This window comes from Lissotriton vulgaris, chromosome 6 (genome assembly GCF_964263255.1).
Source record: "Lissotriton vulgaris chromosome 6, aLisVul1.2, whole genome shotgun sequence".
Taxonomy (NCBI): Eukaryota; Metazoa; Chordata; class Amphibia; order Caudata; family Salamandridae; genus Lissotriton; species Lissotriton vulgaris.
Genome location: NC_141694.1, coordinates 614,745,913 through 614,765,010, shown reverse-complemented (window position 1 = coordinate 614,765,010; position 19,098 = coordinate 614,745,913). Strand labels below are relative to the sequence as shown.

At 43.3% G+C, this 19,098-nt stretch overlaps 1 protein-coding gene across 1 annotated transcript in view; it reads right to left on the bottom strand.

Moving 5' to 3' along the window:
• The window catches only part of MMS22L (MMS22 like, DNA repair protein), a 522,815-nt gene that overhangs the window by 419,369 nt on the left and 84,348 nt on the right, over positions 1–19,098 (bottom strand). The window contains exons 7-8 of the mRNA XM_086926628.1: positions 6,387–6,517; positions 5,533–5,646 (exon numbers count right to left, since the gene is read on the bottom strand). Of these exons, the coding sequence (XP_086782754.1) occupies positions 5,533–5,646; positions 6,387–6,517 (245 nt within the window). The remainder of the gene's footprint in view (positions 1–5,532; positions 5,647–6,386; positions 6,518–19,098) is intronic.

The window sequence follows — 19,098 nt, the reverse complement described above, 5'->3', positions numbered from 1 at the left end:
TCAATTCACACAGAGCTCCCTTCATCTATTGATTTATGGTCGGTTCATCCATCTCTTTTCTCGTCACAGGGCAGCCTGCCTTCCAAAAAGCAGAGCTCTACAGGTCCATAACGGCATTCGCTGAAGTGCTGTACAACTTGTGGTAGTACTCATGAAAGATTGAGTGTATTTCCTTTTCGGTATACACTACGGGGTCACGAGTCGGGCTGACTGCTGCAATAGGAGCCCCACATGTTCCTTATTAGTGAGCCACACAAGTAACCTACCAGCCCTGACCCACTCCGCTTTTGTTCCTACCGCATAAACGTTGTGGTCAATACATCACAACTTTTCCATCAGGTCTGCATACTTTTCACTGGCCTTGTTGGAGGGTTTCGCTTGAATGGCTCATGTTTTGGAGGCCTTTTCCAAATGTGCTAAGGGGTCTCCTATCATCTGCTGCTCCTGTTCTATATAACTATACAGGACACCAATATCCCCTGGATACAATGCACTCTAATCCCTATTTTGCCAATATATTTTGATTGATATACTGGGATTTGTAATTGGGTAGAGCACAGTATGTGGTCTAAAAGCACATGGAGTTTGTGTGATGGTGAGTAAAAAGAGTATTCCACGATTCCTGAGTTTCTGGATTGCCAAGCATTAACCAGAGACCAGAATGCCAGTCATTGTATCAGTGTTTTCACATTGTGGATTGTCGGGATGCGAGGCAGGGAGATATGGCCTATCAAGGTTGGTATCTAGCGCACAGTTGAAGTCATCATGTATTCTGCATGGGAGGTATACCCCCTTCGATAAAAGCATTGACAACTTAACAAAAAGAATGAACGTTCTCAGTTGGGAGCATAAATACTAACTAGTTGTACTGTTGTACTATCTAGCTTGCCATCAAATAGGATGCTTCTCCCTTGTGCGTAGATTTTGTTCGTACCAGGTGCAGAGAGAACCCCCACTTTCACCCAGATCATCACATCCCTAGTGCACGTCAAATAATTTGTATAGAAGATCTACTCCCTCCAACATTGATGTAACTTTGGCCGATTTACTTCTGTCAAGTGGGTTTCATGTATTAAGGCTATATGTGCTATATATTCCTTCATTTGAGGAATGACTGAATTTTATACTTTTTATTCATTGCATTAATTCCAGGTGATAAACATATAATTACCTGGAGTTTCCATGAAATTAATCCAAGAATGTTGCGTGACAAGGGTGTTCATTAACAACTGTATGACTTTGAGGGGTGGCCTACTACTGTGCTGCAGTTTGTGGCCTGAGCATATTACCAAATGTTTCTATACCCATTTAGAACTAGTTCCCAAATCCCCACCCCACGGCAGAGTAAATTACCGGATATCCAAACTTAAAAGTGAAACTGGAAAATAATGTCCTCATTTCAGTCATCGCTATCGACTCAGAGGAATGAGGGGGCTGCTTACATGCCGGTCTTTGGAAATCATGCTCCTGATTGTTGCCCATAACTTCATCTAGACCTATGCTAGCATGGCCAGAGATCCAACCAAATTTATAATTCTCTAGAATACAAGGAGAGTGGTCATAAGATAAAGCCACAGCACTACTGCACAAAGGATACTAATGTGCCTTAAGACAAGCAGAAAAAAATGTCAGACCAAATCTTTCACTGTTTGTTGAGCAACTATGGGCAGCGAGTCCGTTTTTTAGATCACCGGATGCGATACTGAAGTGCTGGCTGTGTCGTGGACTCAGAGTCGTCTGCTATGGGCAGTTTATCATGCAGTGCAGCAGAAGCCGCGATCACCAACTTTATGGACTCGACCATCTCCCACACCAATTTCAGCTCTGAGATGAGGCCAGTGTTGCATTTCATTCCCTTTTCCCAATTCCCCTTTCGGTTCGACCCAATTCCAGACGTCCTCAGTTTCTGTAAAAAAAAAAAATGTTGATTGGCTACTATTTATAATTTTGATGGAAAAAGCAGAGTATATCTCATGTCTCATGTGGGCGCTGCTAATGTGTAGTCTGGAAAGGGCATGGTTTTTCAGCCTTCGTTTCTAAGTGCACAACCTAGGACTGTGTGGGCTATCTCAAATGTGAATATGGGGAGAAAGACCATCACTTTCGCCAGCAAATCTCAATGTACTGAGTTGCAAAGGTGCCCTCTGAGCCCTTGGGCATGTCACCAATATGACCACTGTTGCATCTTGCCCTCTCTCTTTAAGCTCTTCTTTAAAACTATCAGATTCCATCAGTGAGCTCTGTTATGTTGCCATGTTAAAATCATTTGTAGAGCGCACTTACACCAAGCGGTTTCATGGCGCTATATACGGAATGCAGCAGAGGAATGATGACAAAAGCTTAACTCATATGCCTGAGAGAACAGAAGGGTTTTAAGGAGAGTTCTGAACTGGGTGTAGGAGATTACTGATCTGAATTCCGTGGGGAGGTTATTCCAGAATTGATGGACCAAGAGGGAGAATCTAAGACCACCAAGTTTTTTCCGTTTGACAGTGGGGATGATGAGCAGGTTCAAGTGGGAGGAACAAAGTTCGTGAACAGGAGTATAACGATGTATCGAGAAGGAGATAAATGCCGGGTCGTAGCTCTTGTAATGTTGATGTGCAACTGTCTGTCTTTGGTTGACCAGTGGTCTTGAGCAAAGGGCTTATGTAAAAGCATCCCAGTCATTCAATGAGGAATCTGTAGTTAGAATAAACTGACAGCGCCTCTCAAATCATTTTAAGCATCCTGCCATAAGCAGTGCCGCCTTCAGCATAGGAATTAATTAGTGTGATGCATCCAGCCGTTGTCACTAAATAAGGACCTATACAATCTTCTGGTCTGAGAGCAAATCTTTCTAATGCAGTGGTTATGTCCATTTATTTTAGTTTTTTATACTCAGCGTGGTAAGCCATAGCTTGACAGGTGTTAGCCAAGGAACCAATTATTTAAGATTCTGCCATAGCAAGAACAAATATTTCTTCCAGATTATAGGCCTAATTGTTCAAATATTTAATGGTTGCAAGTGTGAGAATCATCGATGGACATCGCTTTCAAGAGGTAGTCACCACACTAAAGAAAGCAGCAATGGCCTGGAAGCTCTATCTGTGTTTAGAATTGTTCTGGCTCGAATATATTATAGCAACCAAGGTTAGGGGGTCCTATTGAGGCTACAATGATTCTCATGTTGGGCTGTACTGAGCCTCAAATAAATCTGTTATCCCGAACATTCTATGCACATCACCATGCGTTTATTGATAATGCTTGTTCCCCTTGTTTGAAGGGGTTATTGAATTATGTTTCTTTTTAGTTTGCTGTGTATTGGAAAATGTATGTATGGTAAGCATGATGTTACGTAGGCCCTGCAGTCTGACGACACCTGCATGTCAAATTGCAGTGATTGTACACCAGATGGGCTGATAAGAATCCGGTAACGAATATGTTGTGGTCTTGGAAAATACCACATAAACTAATCTTCCGAACAGATCCTGGCATGTATACATTGAATACGTGGAGTGTTAATAAATGGGACTTTTTTCAAGTCAGGGTTTCTCTATTGTGGGCACTAAGAATAATTAATTTAAGTTTGTTACAATAAACTTTGAGCCAGGACTTGGTTTTGCTGGACCACCAGAAACATTTAGGGCCCTATTACGAGTCTGGTGGTCCGACTTCTGGTGGCGCGGCAGTGGCGAATCCAGATCGATTACGGCTCGGTCAGTTGGACCGCCCTACAACTGCCGCTACGGCTAGAAGTAGCCATAATATCCTTGGTGCGATTGCTACGGTCCCGCCAAGCATATTACGAGTTTCCTCACCACCAGGAAACAAAGGGGGCCCTACAGGCCCCCCGTGCCTCAAACATATGTGGATGCACCCATGGGGGAATAACATGTGCCCACCTGTGTTTATGCACGTGTTCCCTGCACGGTATTGACTTTCGAGGGCATGCAGTCCTATTGTGGTACCATTTTTAATGGCATCACCCCCTCTAAATGAGGCAGTGACTCTGTGGGTAAATCAATGCTAAACACTGAATATAATAATAAAGCAATTAGAGTGTTTTCTGGAGAATCCACATTACCACATACGAACACTGATAGATTTTCGGAAGAAGGGTGACGTATAGTGCAAACTGAAAGGCATCGGTCTACAAATCTGTAGTACAAACATTTGGGTAAAACACAGGATTTTGTTGAAAATTATGCTTATAGGTTTCTTCACTCATAACGAAATGGCAATATGGATTGTCTACCACTGGTACACTACTCTCAGTAAACTATTTACTTTTATGAAATAATTATGAATTCATCTAAGATGACCATGTAGTCCAAGAAAGCAACTCGCTGGCAGTATGGGCTTAAAACATGGACGCACTGGTGTATAATCTGGGAGATTCCGTGATCTCACCTTCACGCTCAACTTTATGTGGTCCCACTGCCCCTGGGCCACGTCAAAGCAAAGTTCAATTCTTAGAAGAAAAGGAGAGTGTATGTATCAATCCATAATTGATTTTTTCAATAGTTCAAAGAATTGTAATGTTGATCAATGTGCTTATTTCGATCTGAACACAAATAGTCTCGTGGAAGTCTAAGTTTGATTTTTTTTAAATTCCAATTTTTATTCAGTCCATAATATATCAACAGAAGCAGTCAACTCAATCCAGCCAACGCGTTTCGTGGGGGCTCAAGATCACAATGGACACAAGGACGCTATTCTTCAATATGTTGCGTTAATCTTGGTACATTGACCCAAATACGTCCTCCTGTTACCATTTTCTTCTGGTCCGTAATAACCTTACTTCTCCGTGACTCCTGCTCCTCTGGTATTCATATGGTCGACCTTCTTCTAAGGATTGAACTAAGCTGAACATGTGTATAATGTTGTAAATATGTACACTGTAAACTGTCAATTTAATTGTGTTGAAATTTTAAGGTTTACTTTAAAAAACAATATTTTTCTTACGAACGAATCCCGATAATGTAGATTTGTAATTGTCTGCGTTACACAATTCATCTATCAGATTGCAGGGTGATGAAACTGAGAAACATTTCCTCTGGAGGAAGGATTGAGAGGAATGGATTATTTTCCCTAAAACGTAACATCGAAAGATTGTACTACGATAGAGCAACCTGAAGGCATTTACGTTTTATTGGCAGGTTAGTTTTCGGGAAAAAAACTGCTGTTCCAACACGCTACAAAAGGATTAAAGAATTAAGGAAACAATCCTTGTGTATCATGGTTCTTATAAGTTTATCTACATTCATGTTGATTCAGGCAGTTATTTTTCTTATATAAATATTATTTTTGTTAGTAATTTGGTTACAATTCTCATCATTAATTATGTTTGGTGATATACATTTTGAATAAAAATACTGAAATATATTGTACTCTGGTTGTTTTCTTATCATTTTAGTGCAGGTATCATTTATATGCATGTGGCATTGGTGGAAAAGTTTTGGATGAAAGATGGCGAGATTAGGAAGAAGTCTCCAAGACCGCGTTTGTGTTTTGCTTCGCTGTGGAAAAAACAAGTACTCTAATACTTACTTCACTCGGAGCTCCTCTGCTTCTATGGTCCACCAGTTGGATAAGAAGAACCCACAATTCTTTGACACATGTGCAGGGGTAGTGGTTGATAGTGAGGGCTTCGGATAATCTAACCTGATTAAAAAGGGAAAGAACAAATATTTTTTTAATAAAGCTGTTAAATTGTTGTCAACCAAGACTACAGTGGTACTGTGTTTTCTCGTTCTCTCCTCGAGGAAGACAGGCTACAAACTCCCAAGCCAATCCTGGCACTGCTCTCATAATGAGAACAGCACCAGGGTTGGTGGGATCGGTCTCTATAAGCGCTCACAAGAGCACTGGAGGCTTTTGCATTCTCTAACCTAGCTGTCTCAAGACTGCTGGGTTAGAGAGGTTTAAAATGTGTATGTCTGGCTGGCCGTCCCAAGACGGCCGGCCAAATGCGCATTTTAAACTTAAGCACACAGCTCCCTGCTCCCACAAAGCAGCAATGACCACGCCCTGTCGTGAAGCTCAGTTCAGGACGGGTTGGTTGCCGAAAAATAAAATGGTAATAAATACATTTTATTACCATTTTATTTTTCAGCTCTGGCCTGGGGCTTTTCTTTATGGGGTGTTGTGCCTCCGCTTATACGAAGGAGCCATCCCTGACTATATCAACACATTTTTCAAATTGCTACATTTCTAAAGGTATTTGTGAGAACATAATAAAGACAACAACGTTTTTAATTGATAAATGAAAAGATTCAAGAAATGTTCAGTTCAAATTATTGGCCTGAACGGTACAAATATTGGAGTAATAACACAATCAAAGGCCGATTACTGGCATAATATTAGCCAATTCCAATGACTTAGTTTAAGTTGAATGAAATTACCTTGGTGTATCTGTTGACTGACAAACTGATGAGATCGCACATGAGGTTGGCACAGTGATCTTCAAACAGGCTGATGTTTGTCAGGTTTTCACCAGTCAGATTCATAAACTGATGCGCGTACACAACTTGCTCTGAAACATCAAATCGCAGAATTCATTATTGGAGCAGGCCTAATATAAGAACAAATACGAATTCAAGAGCAAAATAAAGCAACTGAGAGAGAAGCGAGAGTGAATTAGTGTCAATTTTAGAGAAGATGTACAGAGATTAAAGTGTAACATTAGTATACCGTCTTATGTCAGAAGCAAGCAAATAAAGGGCTGTTGGAGAAGTACAATTTTTAGCACAGTATACTGCTAAACATGCTCAGGATCAGTTTTGGGGCTTTTGGGTACTATTCTGTATCATTTTCAGTACAGGAACTCTCAAATGAAGACATGGGATCTCAACTGTACAATAATGCTGAACTATAAGTAATGCTATATTAATTAATTCAAATGTGCAGATAATATTCCACTGTGGAGAAGGAAAAGTAATTTACCTGTAGCGCGGGTCACTGAACATCGATAATTTACTTAGACATACATGTAAACCGTTCACCCCATTTCACTGGATATCACTGTGTCTCCTAGGGCAACATTTAATTACATCTAAGAGTATACACTCCTTTCCAACGAAATTCAAAGGAGATCATACTAAATAGGTATTTGTGTAGTATGGATGTGTCTATCTTCCCAAAATCAGAAGGTGAAATTATGATTGCTCGGGAATTCAGGAATGCTGCCAGGAGATCCATCTGCACCGGAAGTGACATCACTGGATTTACCAATCACCCATCTGCATAGGAAGTGGCATCTCTTGTCTCCTGCCAAAACCATCTTTAAAAGAAGTAGTCAAGCATGAGTACTTTATTTCCCATCACCCATCTGCACAGGAAGTGATGTCACTGGATTTCCCATCATCTATCGGCACAGAATGCGACATCACTGTTTTCAGACCCACGGCACACTGCCCCACCATTCCCCCAAAACTTACATAATGGCATCTGAAATGTGGACATAGCCTGGACGTGCTGCTGGCACGGTGAAGGCAAGCCTGTCTGCGCACAAGCCTGGAGGTGGAGTTTCCATCATATTCAAAGATACTGTCTGCTGCACCACCTTACAGACACCCAACCAGATATATGGGACACCTCACTTTCAAGATTCGCATCACACCTAACTTCGCCCTTGGCGGATCCCTGGTATACAGACCACCAGGACCATACACCAATTTTGCCAGCGACATCATTGACTTTGTCACACCCTTCATAATCAACTCCAGCACATTCTTCATCCTTGGAGACCTTAACTTTCACCAAGAAGACCTCACTGACCCAAATTCTATGGCCATTCTAGAAAACCTTAGTCTCACCCACCACATTACCAAACCTACCCAAGCAGTCAGACACCTATTGGACGTAATTTGTTCCACAATCAGCAACATCATTATCGACAAACCGGTATGTAGGACCTTGGCAGACCGCGCCCTTATCAATTTCAGCATACCCATCCCGCACCACCACAGCCCTTCCACCACCAGAACCGCCCGCTGCAGCTGGAAAAGCATCACAGAAGAGGAATGGGAGTCTGCTCTCTCTATGCACTGGCCCAAGCATACCAGCAACTTGCTGAAAGCCATCACAACCATAATAACTGGACCCCTGCATGCGCGAACACCCTGACTCTGCTCAAGTGCAACCCAACTGCAAGAGCAAGACCACAAACTAGTTGATACACAGAGAAACTCAGGCTGATGAAACGCCACTGCAAGCAACTGGACAGCAAACGGAGAACAAGTCAAAACACCACAGATAAATATATCTTCAAATCAGATCTAAGAATCTACCACCAGCAGATACGGAAGACCAAGCGCACAGCTCTTGCAGATCGCATAGATTTCAGCACTAACAACAGCAAGGAAATCTTTGTCATCAACAAAGATTTCACCACGCCTCCTGCCACCTTCAACAGCATCACTCTCTTACAAGACCTTGTCAACAAGCTTTCGGAATTCTTCTGTAACAAAATCACCTCCACAAACATTAACTTCGACCCTCAACCAGACCCCATCACAGTCGCAAGTCAACTTCCCATCACGGCTGAAGGACAAACCCTGAACTTGCGGCTCGCCATCACCACAGTCGAAATTGCTGTAATCATGAAGACCATCCACTCAGGGGGCCCACCTGAACCTTGCCCCACCAATCAGCTAAGCACTAACACCCATCCTCATCGCCACCACTGACTCAGCTACATTCCTGGGCACCTGGAAACATGCCTCAATTATGCCTTTCCTCAAGAAACCCACCACTGACCCAGGCATGCCTTCCAACAACAGACCCAACCTCCTGCTACCATAATCAGCAAAAGAGTTTGAGAAACTAATCAACCAAATCCTTACCAAGCACCTCAGCAACCACCAGCTCCTCAATGTCACATAGTCCGGATTCAGGCCCAACCAGAGTACAGAAACAGTACTCACTACTGCCACAGATGACATCCGCATGACCCTGGACAGAGGAGACACAGCAGCCCTCACTCTCCTGGATCTCTCAGCAGCATGTGCACAATCTAACACACTGTCCTCATCAGGTGCCTGCACGAGATTGGCATCCAGAGACCAGCACTATGGTGATGTGCTCCTTCTTAATGGATAGAATACACGCTGTCAGCCTGGTGCCTTACTAATTGGAAGCCTGCAAAGTCATCTGCAGAGTTTGCCAAGGTTCATCATTCAGCCTCACCATCTACAATGCATACATAATCCCTCTGACCAACATAATACGCGCAATTAACAACCTCCTCTCCTATGCGGACGACACACAACTCAGTCTCCCTCTCGGACAAGATAAGAAAAACGTTCACTGCCTGTATGGCCATAGTTGCTAATTGAATAAAAGCCTACTGTCACAAGTTCAAAACCAACAAGACAGAAGTAGTGTTCTTCAGCATGAACACCTCACTATGGGACTCCAACTGGAGGAAGGCTGAACTCAGACCCACAGTTAGCACCCAGCACCCATGCCAGGAACTTAGGATTATTCTTCAACAGCATACTGGACATGACTGCACAAGTTAACGCAGTCACTGCATCCTGCTTCCACATCCTGAAGATGCTGTGGAAGATCTTCAAATGCCTACCAAGCAAAACTAGAAAACCTGTCAAATGCTTTGATCATCAGCAAGTTGGACTACGGGAACATACTCTGCCAGTATCAACGAGCAACTCGCTAGAAGCCTACAAAACATCCAGAACTCAGCAGCACAGCACATCCTCAACCTCGCACACAGAACTAACATTGCACCACGCCTCAGGGAACTACACTGGCTCCAGATACACAAACATTAATTTCAACTCCACACACAGACATTCAAGGTATTACACATCTAGGCCCCCCCTATCTGAACAGTTGCATCTCCTTTTACCAACCAACCAACCAGACATATTCATTCCGAAGAACTCGCACAAATCCAACGCATACATAGAACCAGATCAGGATGAAGGGCGTTCTTACAGTGCTCATAAATCACAGAATGGCCTCCCCCTCTGCTTGGAGCCTGCTCCTCTCTTCTTGAATTTGGCAAGAAGCTGAAGACATGGCTTTCCAATTGCACACACCTGCTCAGCGCCAGGATACCCCCGCGGGTGATAGTACGCTTTAGAAATACAGACAATATATAACATAACCCTCTACTGGCGACATCCGTAGATATTCTCTCAAGCACCAAGAGCAAAGACCAAATTTTAGGCAACAAAATCAACTTAAGGTTGCATTGTGGAGAAACTACACGGCAGAAGCATACTAAACATATGATTTAGAATTTGGCAGGTGGGGACTGTCATAAACACGAGTGATATCCCGTACACCATATTAAGATATCCCATCGGATATAATGTGCTTGTACAAAGGCAGACGGGATCTCCATCATGTTTGAGACAGTGTAAGCAGTTCCCCAAACTCTAAAATAAGACCCATAATCTCTAAAAGGCACAAATATGTATAACAATGCCGTTTCATAAAGTACATTTGTAATAATGCCTGTATTTTGCGGGGGCGTGGTTTCACAGGAAAAAGCACTGCTAATGGATTTTCAGTAAACAATTTTGGGGAATTCGCATAGGTGCGTCCTGCTCAAGCGCTCTGCAGACCAAGCTAAATATGGCTCGGACAGCAGTTATACTCTTGTACATCACTAGCAGACTGGATCCAGTGCTGGATGATAAGCATCAAGCATATATGTTTATGTTTATGTTTATTAAAACTTTTATAACGCGCTCTGTTACCACGGGGTATCCTGGCGCGGTGAGTGAATTGAGAACATAAGTGCTGGAACAAAGCCTGGATGAACTACAAGAGAGGGGCATTGAACAAGTGGGTCTTGAGATCTTTCTTAAACACAGAAATGGTTGGTGAGGCTCTGAGGGAAAGGGGGAGAGCATTCCAGGCAGAGGCTGCTTTAACTGAAATGGATTGACCTCCCATACGTGCATATTTGAATTTAGGGGTGGTTAGTAGACATAGATTGGCTGATCGAAGGGCACGGTTGGGAGTGTAGAATGAAAACCTTTTCTGCAGATATGTTGGTCCCTGGCCATGAACTGCTCTGAATGCCAACACAAGAATTTTAAACAGAATTCGATGTGGTACTGGTAGCCAGTGCAGACTGCGTAAGTGGCTACGCACGCTTGACCTCCTTGGGAGAGAGAAAAGCAGACGTACTGCAGCGTTTTGTATCACCTGCAGGCGGTGAACCATGTACGCAGGTAGACCACTAAATAAGGCATTGGCGTAGTCGAGCCGGGATAGGATCAGAGCTCGAAGGACAGACTCCTTGGCTGCCCTAGGCAGAAGAGGAAAGAATTTCCTCAGGGCACGCAAGGTGCCAAAGCAAATGCCGGTCAATTTTTTTATGTGATCCGCAAACTTTAGATCCTGACCGAACCAGACCCCCAGGTTCTTAGCTGGGCCTCCCGTCGCACTGGGACAGGGCAGGTATATATATATATATATTGTGCCTTTGGAAGCCAGTAGAGCATGAGGACAAGTGGAACATAGTTGTTTGGCGAAAAACATCCAAGTGCCATTTAAAATGAATTCCTAGAATGCCATGCTTCAGCTGAGGGCCTTGAAATGATCTCTACGGGGGTATGAGAATCCAATAACTAGGTTTTTTTCTATTACTAGAATTGGGTGTGAAGGGACCACTGAGAAGTGGCTCAGAACAACGTGCTACTTACCTTAGGGAACAACATTTCTGGTGGATACTCCAACAGATTTGTGAACATGTGTAATGAAGCCCACGCAACCACCTGATTCGGCATGCCACTGGAATCAAGCTATGCCTGGCTGATGAGCCCATGATAAGGGCAAAACCACTTCTGGGTTGCTTATTTTCTGGTACAGGGAGGACTTGGCCTGGCAGTTCGGGCTGGACTGTTCGGATTGAAGTAGGGTCAAGGCTGATTTGCACATTGCTGGGTCCAAACTGAGGTCGCATGGTGGACAAAATAAAATGAATTGGGATGTGGCCCGAGCAATTGCCAGTGGCTGAGATTAATTCAAGCATTCCATCCACCATCTTGTTGTTGCAGTTACCGTAGTGGTAGCAGCTTTGGCCCTAGTAGAATGAGCCTGCAAGGCTTCTGGGAGCTGTTTTTTGCCAGTGTGCAGCGCATCCTAATGCACAGAACAATCCATAGGGATTTGGTCTATATTTGTATTGCTTTACCCTTCCTTGCTCCAGAAAACCCTACAAAGGGCTGGTTGGCTACTCAATGCTCCTTGGTACTATTGACATAGAAACTCAATGCTCTTTTAGGATCAAAAAAATGTAGTCTCTTTCCTCTTTAGAGCAATGAGGTGGAGGAAAGAATGCAGTGATAGCCTGACCAACATGAAAAGGAGTAACTACTTTGGGTAGGAATGAGGCCAAGTCCTCAGGACCAACTATTCAGGAAAAAAGGTGGCATAAGGTGGATTGACAGAGGTCCTGAAGTGTGTTCACACAGCCAGCTGATGTTATGGCAGTGAGAAAGACTGTCTTTAGTCATAAGTTTCAAGGGACAACTGTGCAGCGGCTCAAAATAGGTGGATATAAAAAAAATGTGGACTAAATTCGGGCAGTGATATGGTCCAGGGATCCATGAAGGCTACTGAGGGGGTCCGCAACAGCTTAGAAAATTCAATAATATTAGCAGATTAATAAAGTGTATATAAATAAATAAGCAAAATTCTAATTCTAAGAGCATTTTCAAACATTCTGTAAATGTGAAGGAATTCGAAACTGGTGGCTAAAAATTACGTTATTATCCTCACGTTGATTCATGGGAGAAGTGCAGGAAACTAGACAAGCTTAAACCTTCTGATTAAAATAAAAAAAAAATTATTTGTGAATTAAAAAAAATATTTATTCATTTGTGAATTGGTTTCATAAATTATTGTTTTTGTATTTTTTGTGTACCGGGTTGCTGTTCACATCATCGAAAATTGTTAGGCCAGGGTCCCTGGCTTCCTGTAATGACACAGTGGAGGTCCTTGGATTCCAATACTTTTTCAGTGGGGGGTCGACGGGTTCCAGTAATGATCAAGTGGAGGTCCACAGAAGTCAAAAGGTTAAGAATGACTGCCATAGGGTATCACAAGCGGTTTTGGTGGAAACAAATGTTGCAAACCATGATCTCATCACAAATGGTGATATGAGTAATAAAGGCTGATCCAGCAACTGCAAAAAGGCAGAAAGAACTGACAAGCAGCCCTTGAAGTCCTTATACGCTAATGACAGAACAAACAATAAAACGTCAGACAACTTTGCCTGTAAAGTGTCAATGTGTCGGGTGCCGCACCAATCACATATTTGTCCCAATGGCTGGCATATACTGAATTTCTGGAGGGATGCCTCACTGCCAAGATGGCATCAATGACCTTGGAATACAGGTCTAAGGAGCTCAACTGTCTCTGCCTAATTACCAAGCATGGAGATTGAAAGTGTATAGGCCCTGGAGCAACACCTTGTCATGCTGCTGCCACAGAAGATTCTCCAGAAACGGCAGCTTCATTAGAGGACAGATGCGCATGCCCAGGAGCTCTGGGGCTCACACTCTCTTGTCCCAATCCAGTGCCACTAGGCTGACTTGGGCCTGGTTGTTCATGACTTCTTCAGAATTCTGGGCAGGAGAGGCAGTGGCAGAAAGTCATACAGACGTACTGAGCTCCACTTTAGGTGGAAGGCTTCTCCAAGCGAGATCTGCTTTGGAAACGTCAGCAACCAGAAGAGCCGACACTACACATTCTCTGAGGTTGCGAAAGGATCTAGCCAGGGTTCTCCACATTGCTGGAAGAAAGTCTGTCCACCTCTGGATGCAACTGCCGTTCATGATCTGCTATGCACCATCAGCTGAGTTTGCCCGCCCTGGGGTTCAATGACCCCACCATGCGGTTCATCACCAGAAAAATCCTCTGGGAGTCCAGCCACTTCGAGAGGGGCAAGGCCTCCTAGTACAAGGCCAAGAACTACTCACTCTGCCCTGCTTGTTGCAGTACCACATTAAAATGGTTTTGTCCGTGAGCACCTATACCAGTCTTTGACATTAGGCAAGAAGGCCTTCAAAAGCAAGCAAATCGCATTCAACTCCAAAAACTGATGTGGAGTCGAGTCTCCACTGGAGACAATAGGACTCTGATCTCTCTCCACTTGCCCCATATGGCCTCCCCAATCCAGCACTGACTCGTGTGTTTTAGTCCGCTCTTGATGTGGTACTGAGAGGACCCGGCACTGACCCAAGGCCTAGCAACAAGCACTGCAGATCTTTTGCAATCTCCTCTGAAATCTGATGTTGCACCCACCACAATTTTAGGTCCCACTGAAGAGTTTCCATGTTCTTTATTGCAAGCATCACCAGAAGGGTCCAGGAGGCCAACAATACCAACAGACTCACAGTCATCTGCACAGATCTAGAGGCTAAAACATCAGGATCATAGCCCGAATGTTCTGGACTTTCAGTTCCAAGGCACGACAAGAAATCTTAACATATCCAGAATGGCTCAGAGGAAAGAGAGTGTCTGTGAAGGAGTCAGGTGGGACTTTGGCTCGTTGATAGTAAACCCCAACGATGTTAGGAGGTTTACCGTTGTCAGGAGGTGATTGAATACTGCCTGGGGTGAGTCCGCTTTAAGCATCCAATTGTTGAGGTATGGGAAGACTGTTACTTCGACCTCGCTAGATGAACTGCCACTACTGCCATCACACCCACGGGGAACTGGTGAGGAAAAGGGTGAGCACTGCAAACTGAAAATGCTTATGGCCCACCTGGAACCACAGGTAGCACCTGTGGGCCTGTAGGATAAGCGTCCTGCAGGTTCAACACCACCATTTAGTCTCCAGGGTCTACAGCAAACACAACCTGGGCAAGCACAAGTGTCTTAAATTTAAAGCCATTGAGAGGGTGAAGATCTAAAATAGGACGAAGGACTCATTCCTTCAGCACAAGAAAGCAGCGGGGGTAAGACCCAATTCCTACTTTCAAGTCCAGAACCCTTTCTAGGGCCACATAATCACATAAATATGAGGGCACAAATTCAAAGGCTGATAGGAAAATTATATAACCTAAATTCCTGAACAAGACTTTAACAGTATAAACAAACTTAATCAAGTTTACCATGAAAAATATACACTTTCTGAAAAACAATATTGGACCTGACCAAAGGAAAAAATAAAATGTCGTCTTGCCAAAATGCATCCCAAATGTATCTAAAATTTGGGACTAATGTGCATTTTGATCTAAACTAGTTAAAACAATAAGCAGTTGTTCAGTGGAATTTAGAAGCCTGTGCAAACAAACTCTTAAAAGCATTAGTTGGGCAGAGACGGCCGACCAAACAAATATATGTGTACTTAAGAAGTGCACATAGCACTATTTCTCCCCCTGCCCCGCCACTCCCTGCGCAAGCTGGCTCAGAGCCGGAAAATAAAAAATAAAACAATGACATTGTTTTATTTTTCATTTACTGGCTCTGAGCCACGCAGTGGGGCAACGCTCCTCCACCATTATGGTAGAGCCGCACCTGCTTTGACTCTTAAGGTTGCTTCTTTATGGAAACATTAAGCCATATAGTCGGCTGTCGAAGTAGAAGAACTGTGTTATAGAGAGTGACTCACTGCCTCTAGAGGAAAAACTAAGGAGGGGTAAAGAAAAAATGAGAAAGTGAAATAGAGCTACAGAAGGAATCAAAACTATTCAAGGAAGAAATGCTGAGAAATCAGTTCTGGTTGGGGCATGGAGCCAGTTGGTTATGCTAGAGGTGGCACTTGAGCTGGTGTATGCAGGTACAAAAGGGGGTGGTGATGGACGGAGCATCTGAATCAATCAAACACTCACACCCAGTCAAAAGATCTGGGTTTAATCCATCACCGGTCTTTAGCCCACTCTGTCACCCCAGTTCAGACATGGCTATATGCAAATCAGTCTGACCCTGTGCCTCATGGGAACAGACCAGCGGTACAAAAGGGGGTGGTGATGGACGGAGCATCTGAATCAATCAAAAACTCACACTCAGTCAAAAAAAATTCCCCATGCATTCCTAGGGGAGGGCTGGCCAATCCCACCACACGCACTCAGACTGCGCACTCACTTTATACTGGGACACAGGGTTAAAGTGCGCAAAGCCAAAAACATCTAGTATCAGGTCACAATTAAAAGCAAAAAGTTTAGGGGTGGACCTGCCAAAAGGGCCAAGTCCAACAGGCGGCATACTCCCTATTTGGCATATTTAACTTATCTATTATTACGTAGTATGTGGTACGTAAAGTGTACCCAGGTTCCGCAAGTTAAATGTTACCAGTGCCCTGCAGCACACCTAAAGCAATGACAGGGCAAACATTACTGTATGTCTGCCATGTCTAGCACAGTGGTGCAGGTTTAAACTGCAAATTCAATGTGTCAAAATAACCACTTTTTGACAGGCCTAAAACCCTACTTTAAACTATTTAGGAGTCGCTTATAAGGAAGCTTTCTGCCCACTAAGGCAGGATGCATAACATTTCAAAGGAGGACATGTAAAGGCTAATGTTAAACATGTGCTTACCGTGAATAGCACCTCAAAGCCATTTTCACTGTATCAAGTTTGGCTGTTCCATGAGAAAGCATTGGGATGCAATATTAACGTTTATTAAATATTATCATTGCCTAGGAAACAGCTAAAGAAAAAATTCAAAGACTTTTATTAAATCCATTTTAATGGTAGTATTCAATTGTGTCTAACTACTACAGAAAAGGTACTCATAGAAGTTACCTTTTGCCTGCCTAAAGCCTCTGGAGGCCTTTGTAGAAACATTCAACTTTCAGCTGGTAGCTTGATGGCTCCCCTGTGGCGATAAGTGAACTGCTCCCAGGACAGGTACAATGGGCCTTGGATGTGCGGAGGAATTGTTCTCCCCTTGATAGGACAACATGGGTGCTGTGCCAAGATCTTGGTAAACTTCAATGGTGCTTCTCCCTTCCCAGGCAGATATAGCTCACACCTGGGCCTGTCTCCCCTTTCGTCCATTTAGTCAGTCAGAAATTGACTCCAGAGGGAGGTACAGCTGTCCTGAACTGGTTTCCAGTGAACACTAGGATGGGTCTGTGTGCATCCGCTTTGACATTAGAGTGTCAAGTCCTACTTGAATGTCACATCCTGCTTGACAGGTCTGCTTGGGTTTTTCATATGACACTTGGGACAAGCAAATATTAGCGAACACTTGGACTGGGCCCTTGAGCTAATCAGGCCCCAATCATAGTGGGACTCCCTTTGACATTACAGTGTCACAGCCTGTTTGGCAGTTCTATTGGATTTACATATAACATTATGGGCGAAGTCTTCAAAGGAGGGACACAGACTGCCATAACACTGTGTGTATTCACTGTCTGGTTGCTTTCATTGTTGATTTTAGCAGACACCTGTCTTTGAGTTTGATGGGGGTACAGAAACTGCCCAAAACTGTATTTCAACATTAACTGTGGGATGACCAGGATTACATAGTACACTCCCCACACACACTCAGCCATCAGAGCCCATGTTTAGTGTGGCCGAAGACTTCAGCCATCTTGAAAATGTCCAAAGTGGCTATGGTTAGCCTCTGGAACCTTTACTACATTGGTTAGGGTATCACCAGGGATCATTCCCACCCACAAATTTGTGTCACGCATAAATGTGACACCTCAAGACACCCACTTAAAAAACACTCCTGGACTTGTGGAAGAGCAGAAGAGGACTCAATCTGCTGTAAGAGCTTAAAAGACAGGACCCACTCTCACGCTTGTATCTGGAACAAAAAAGTGGACTCCAAGGGTCATAAGCCTGACTTCATATTGAAGCTACAGGGACACAACAAACTACAAGAGGCCTTCTCCTGCAACTGTTCGGTGGCAACTATTTCTGGATTGTATCCTGCTATGGCCTCTACCTGCCACCATGTGACTATATAAGTGTCTTCCTTGAGGTCCGGTGGAGGGGGGGACGGTTTGGGGGGGAATGCTTTAGAAGTATACTCCTCAAGCGGTTGGGACTTAAAGGACTGAGGGTGGACTGTGAGTTGTGGAGTTATTTTAAGGGTATCATTCAATACTGCCCTCAAATTTATGCCCCTGGCCTGTAGAAGAGACCGTGCAATGCTGTATCTGAGTCACTGTCCCTCGACCACACCCTAAAGAAAGTTTTCACTGCTTGAAGTGGCTTCCTTTAGCGATTTAGTACAAAGGAAGTGAATTTGTTCTTAAATAGGGACGAAACAGAATCTTAGGCCTCCTAATCTCCTTATTCCTTTAGTCTATTATTATTTGTAAACATTAGGAATACTTAAAAACACGCTCAATCAAGATATCAAGGCTATAAAAAAAACTGCTTTGTCAAGGCTTGCACTATTAGTGTGTTTACTAAAAGGAGCATATTGGAAGGTTCTTCTAACTGTCGTGTTTAACATCCATGCACACACTTCCTTTACTGCTTTTGATTAGATCAGTATGCGGTTTTAGATTCTTGTGAAAAGTCCTCTGGGTGTGTCCCTGTATTTTTTTCAGTAGATACTATTAAAATGGATTATGTTTTGTTAAGATGAGAATTATAAGTAATAAAATAATCTGTATATATGCTTCATTGATGAAGACTAGCCTTTTTTTTAGCACTTGTGTGTTAAGACTCAATACTACAATAATAGCTGAGAAGTGCTCATCAGATATATGAGCAGATGCTAATTATATTAAAGTATGCTGCTTCCTTTAAGACCTCCATTGAAACAGGGAAGTTGAAAAGAAGTGTACCAACAAGAGCTCACACGTGAATGACATTTCACACTTGACATGCACCAGTGGTTCAGGAACAATTTTCAGAGGGGGTTCGCAGCCATTAATGTTACTACACTGAAGACATAAGGATTGGGGAAAATCCATGTCAAGCCTAAACCAAGTGTAGCATATGTATGCAGCAGGAGAATGGTAAGAATGTTGTAAGTAACTGGTGGTACATTTTGGAGCACAGTGTATCAAATATATTACTAAAGCATGGTGTGGTAACACACTGCTATTTATGACAACAGATTTTCCATTAAAATGACTGCTAGATTTGCGCAGACAGTTTTACTGATAAAACTATACAGTGAGTAAAACGTGTGGAAATTGGCATCACCAAGTGCATAGA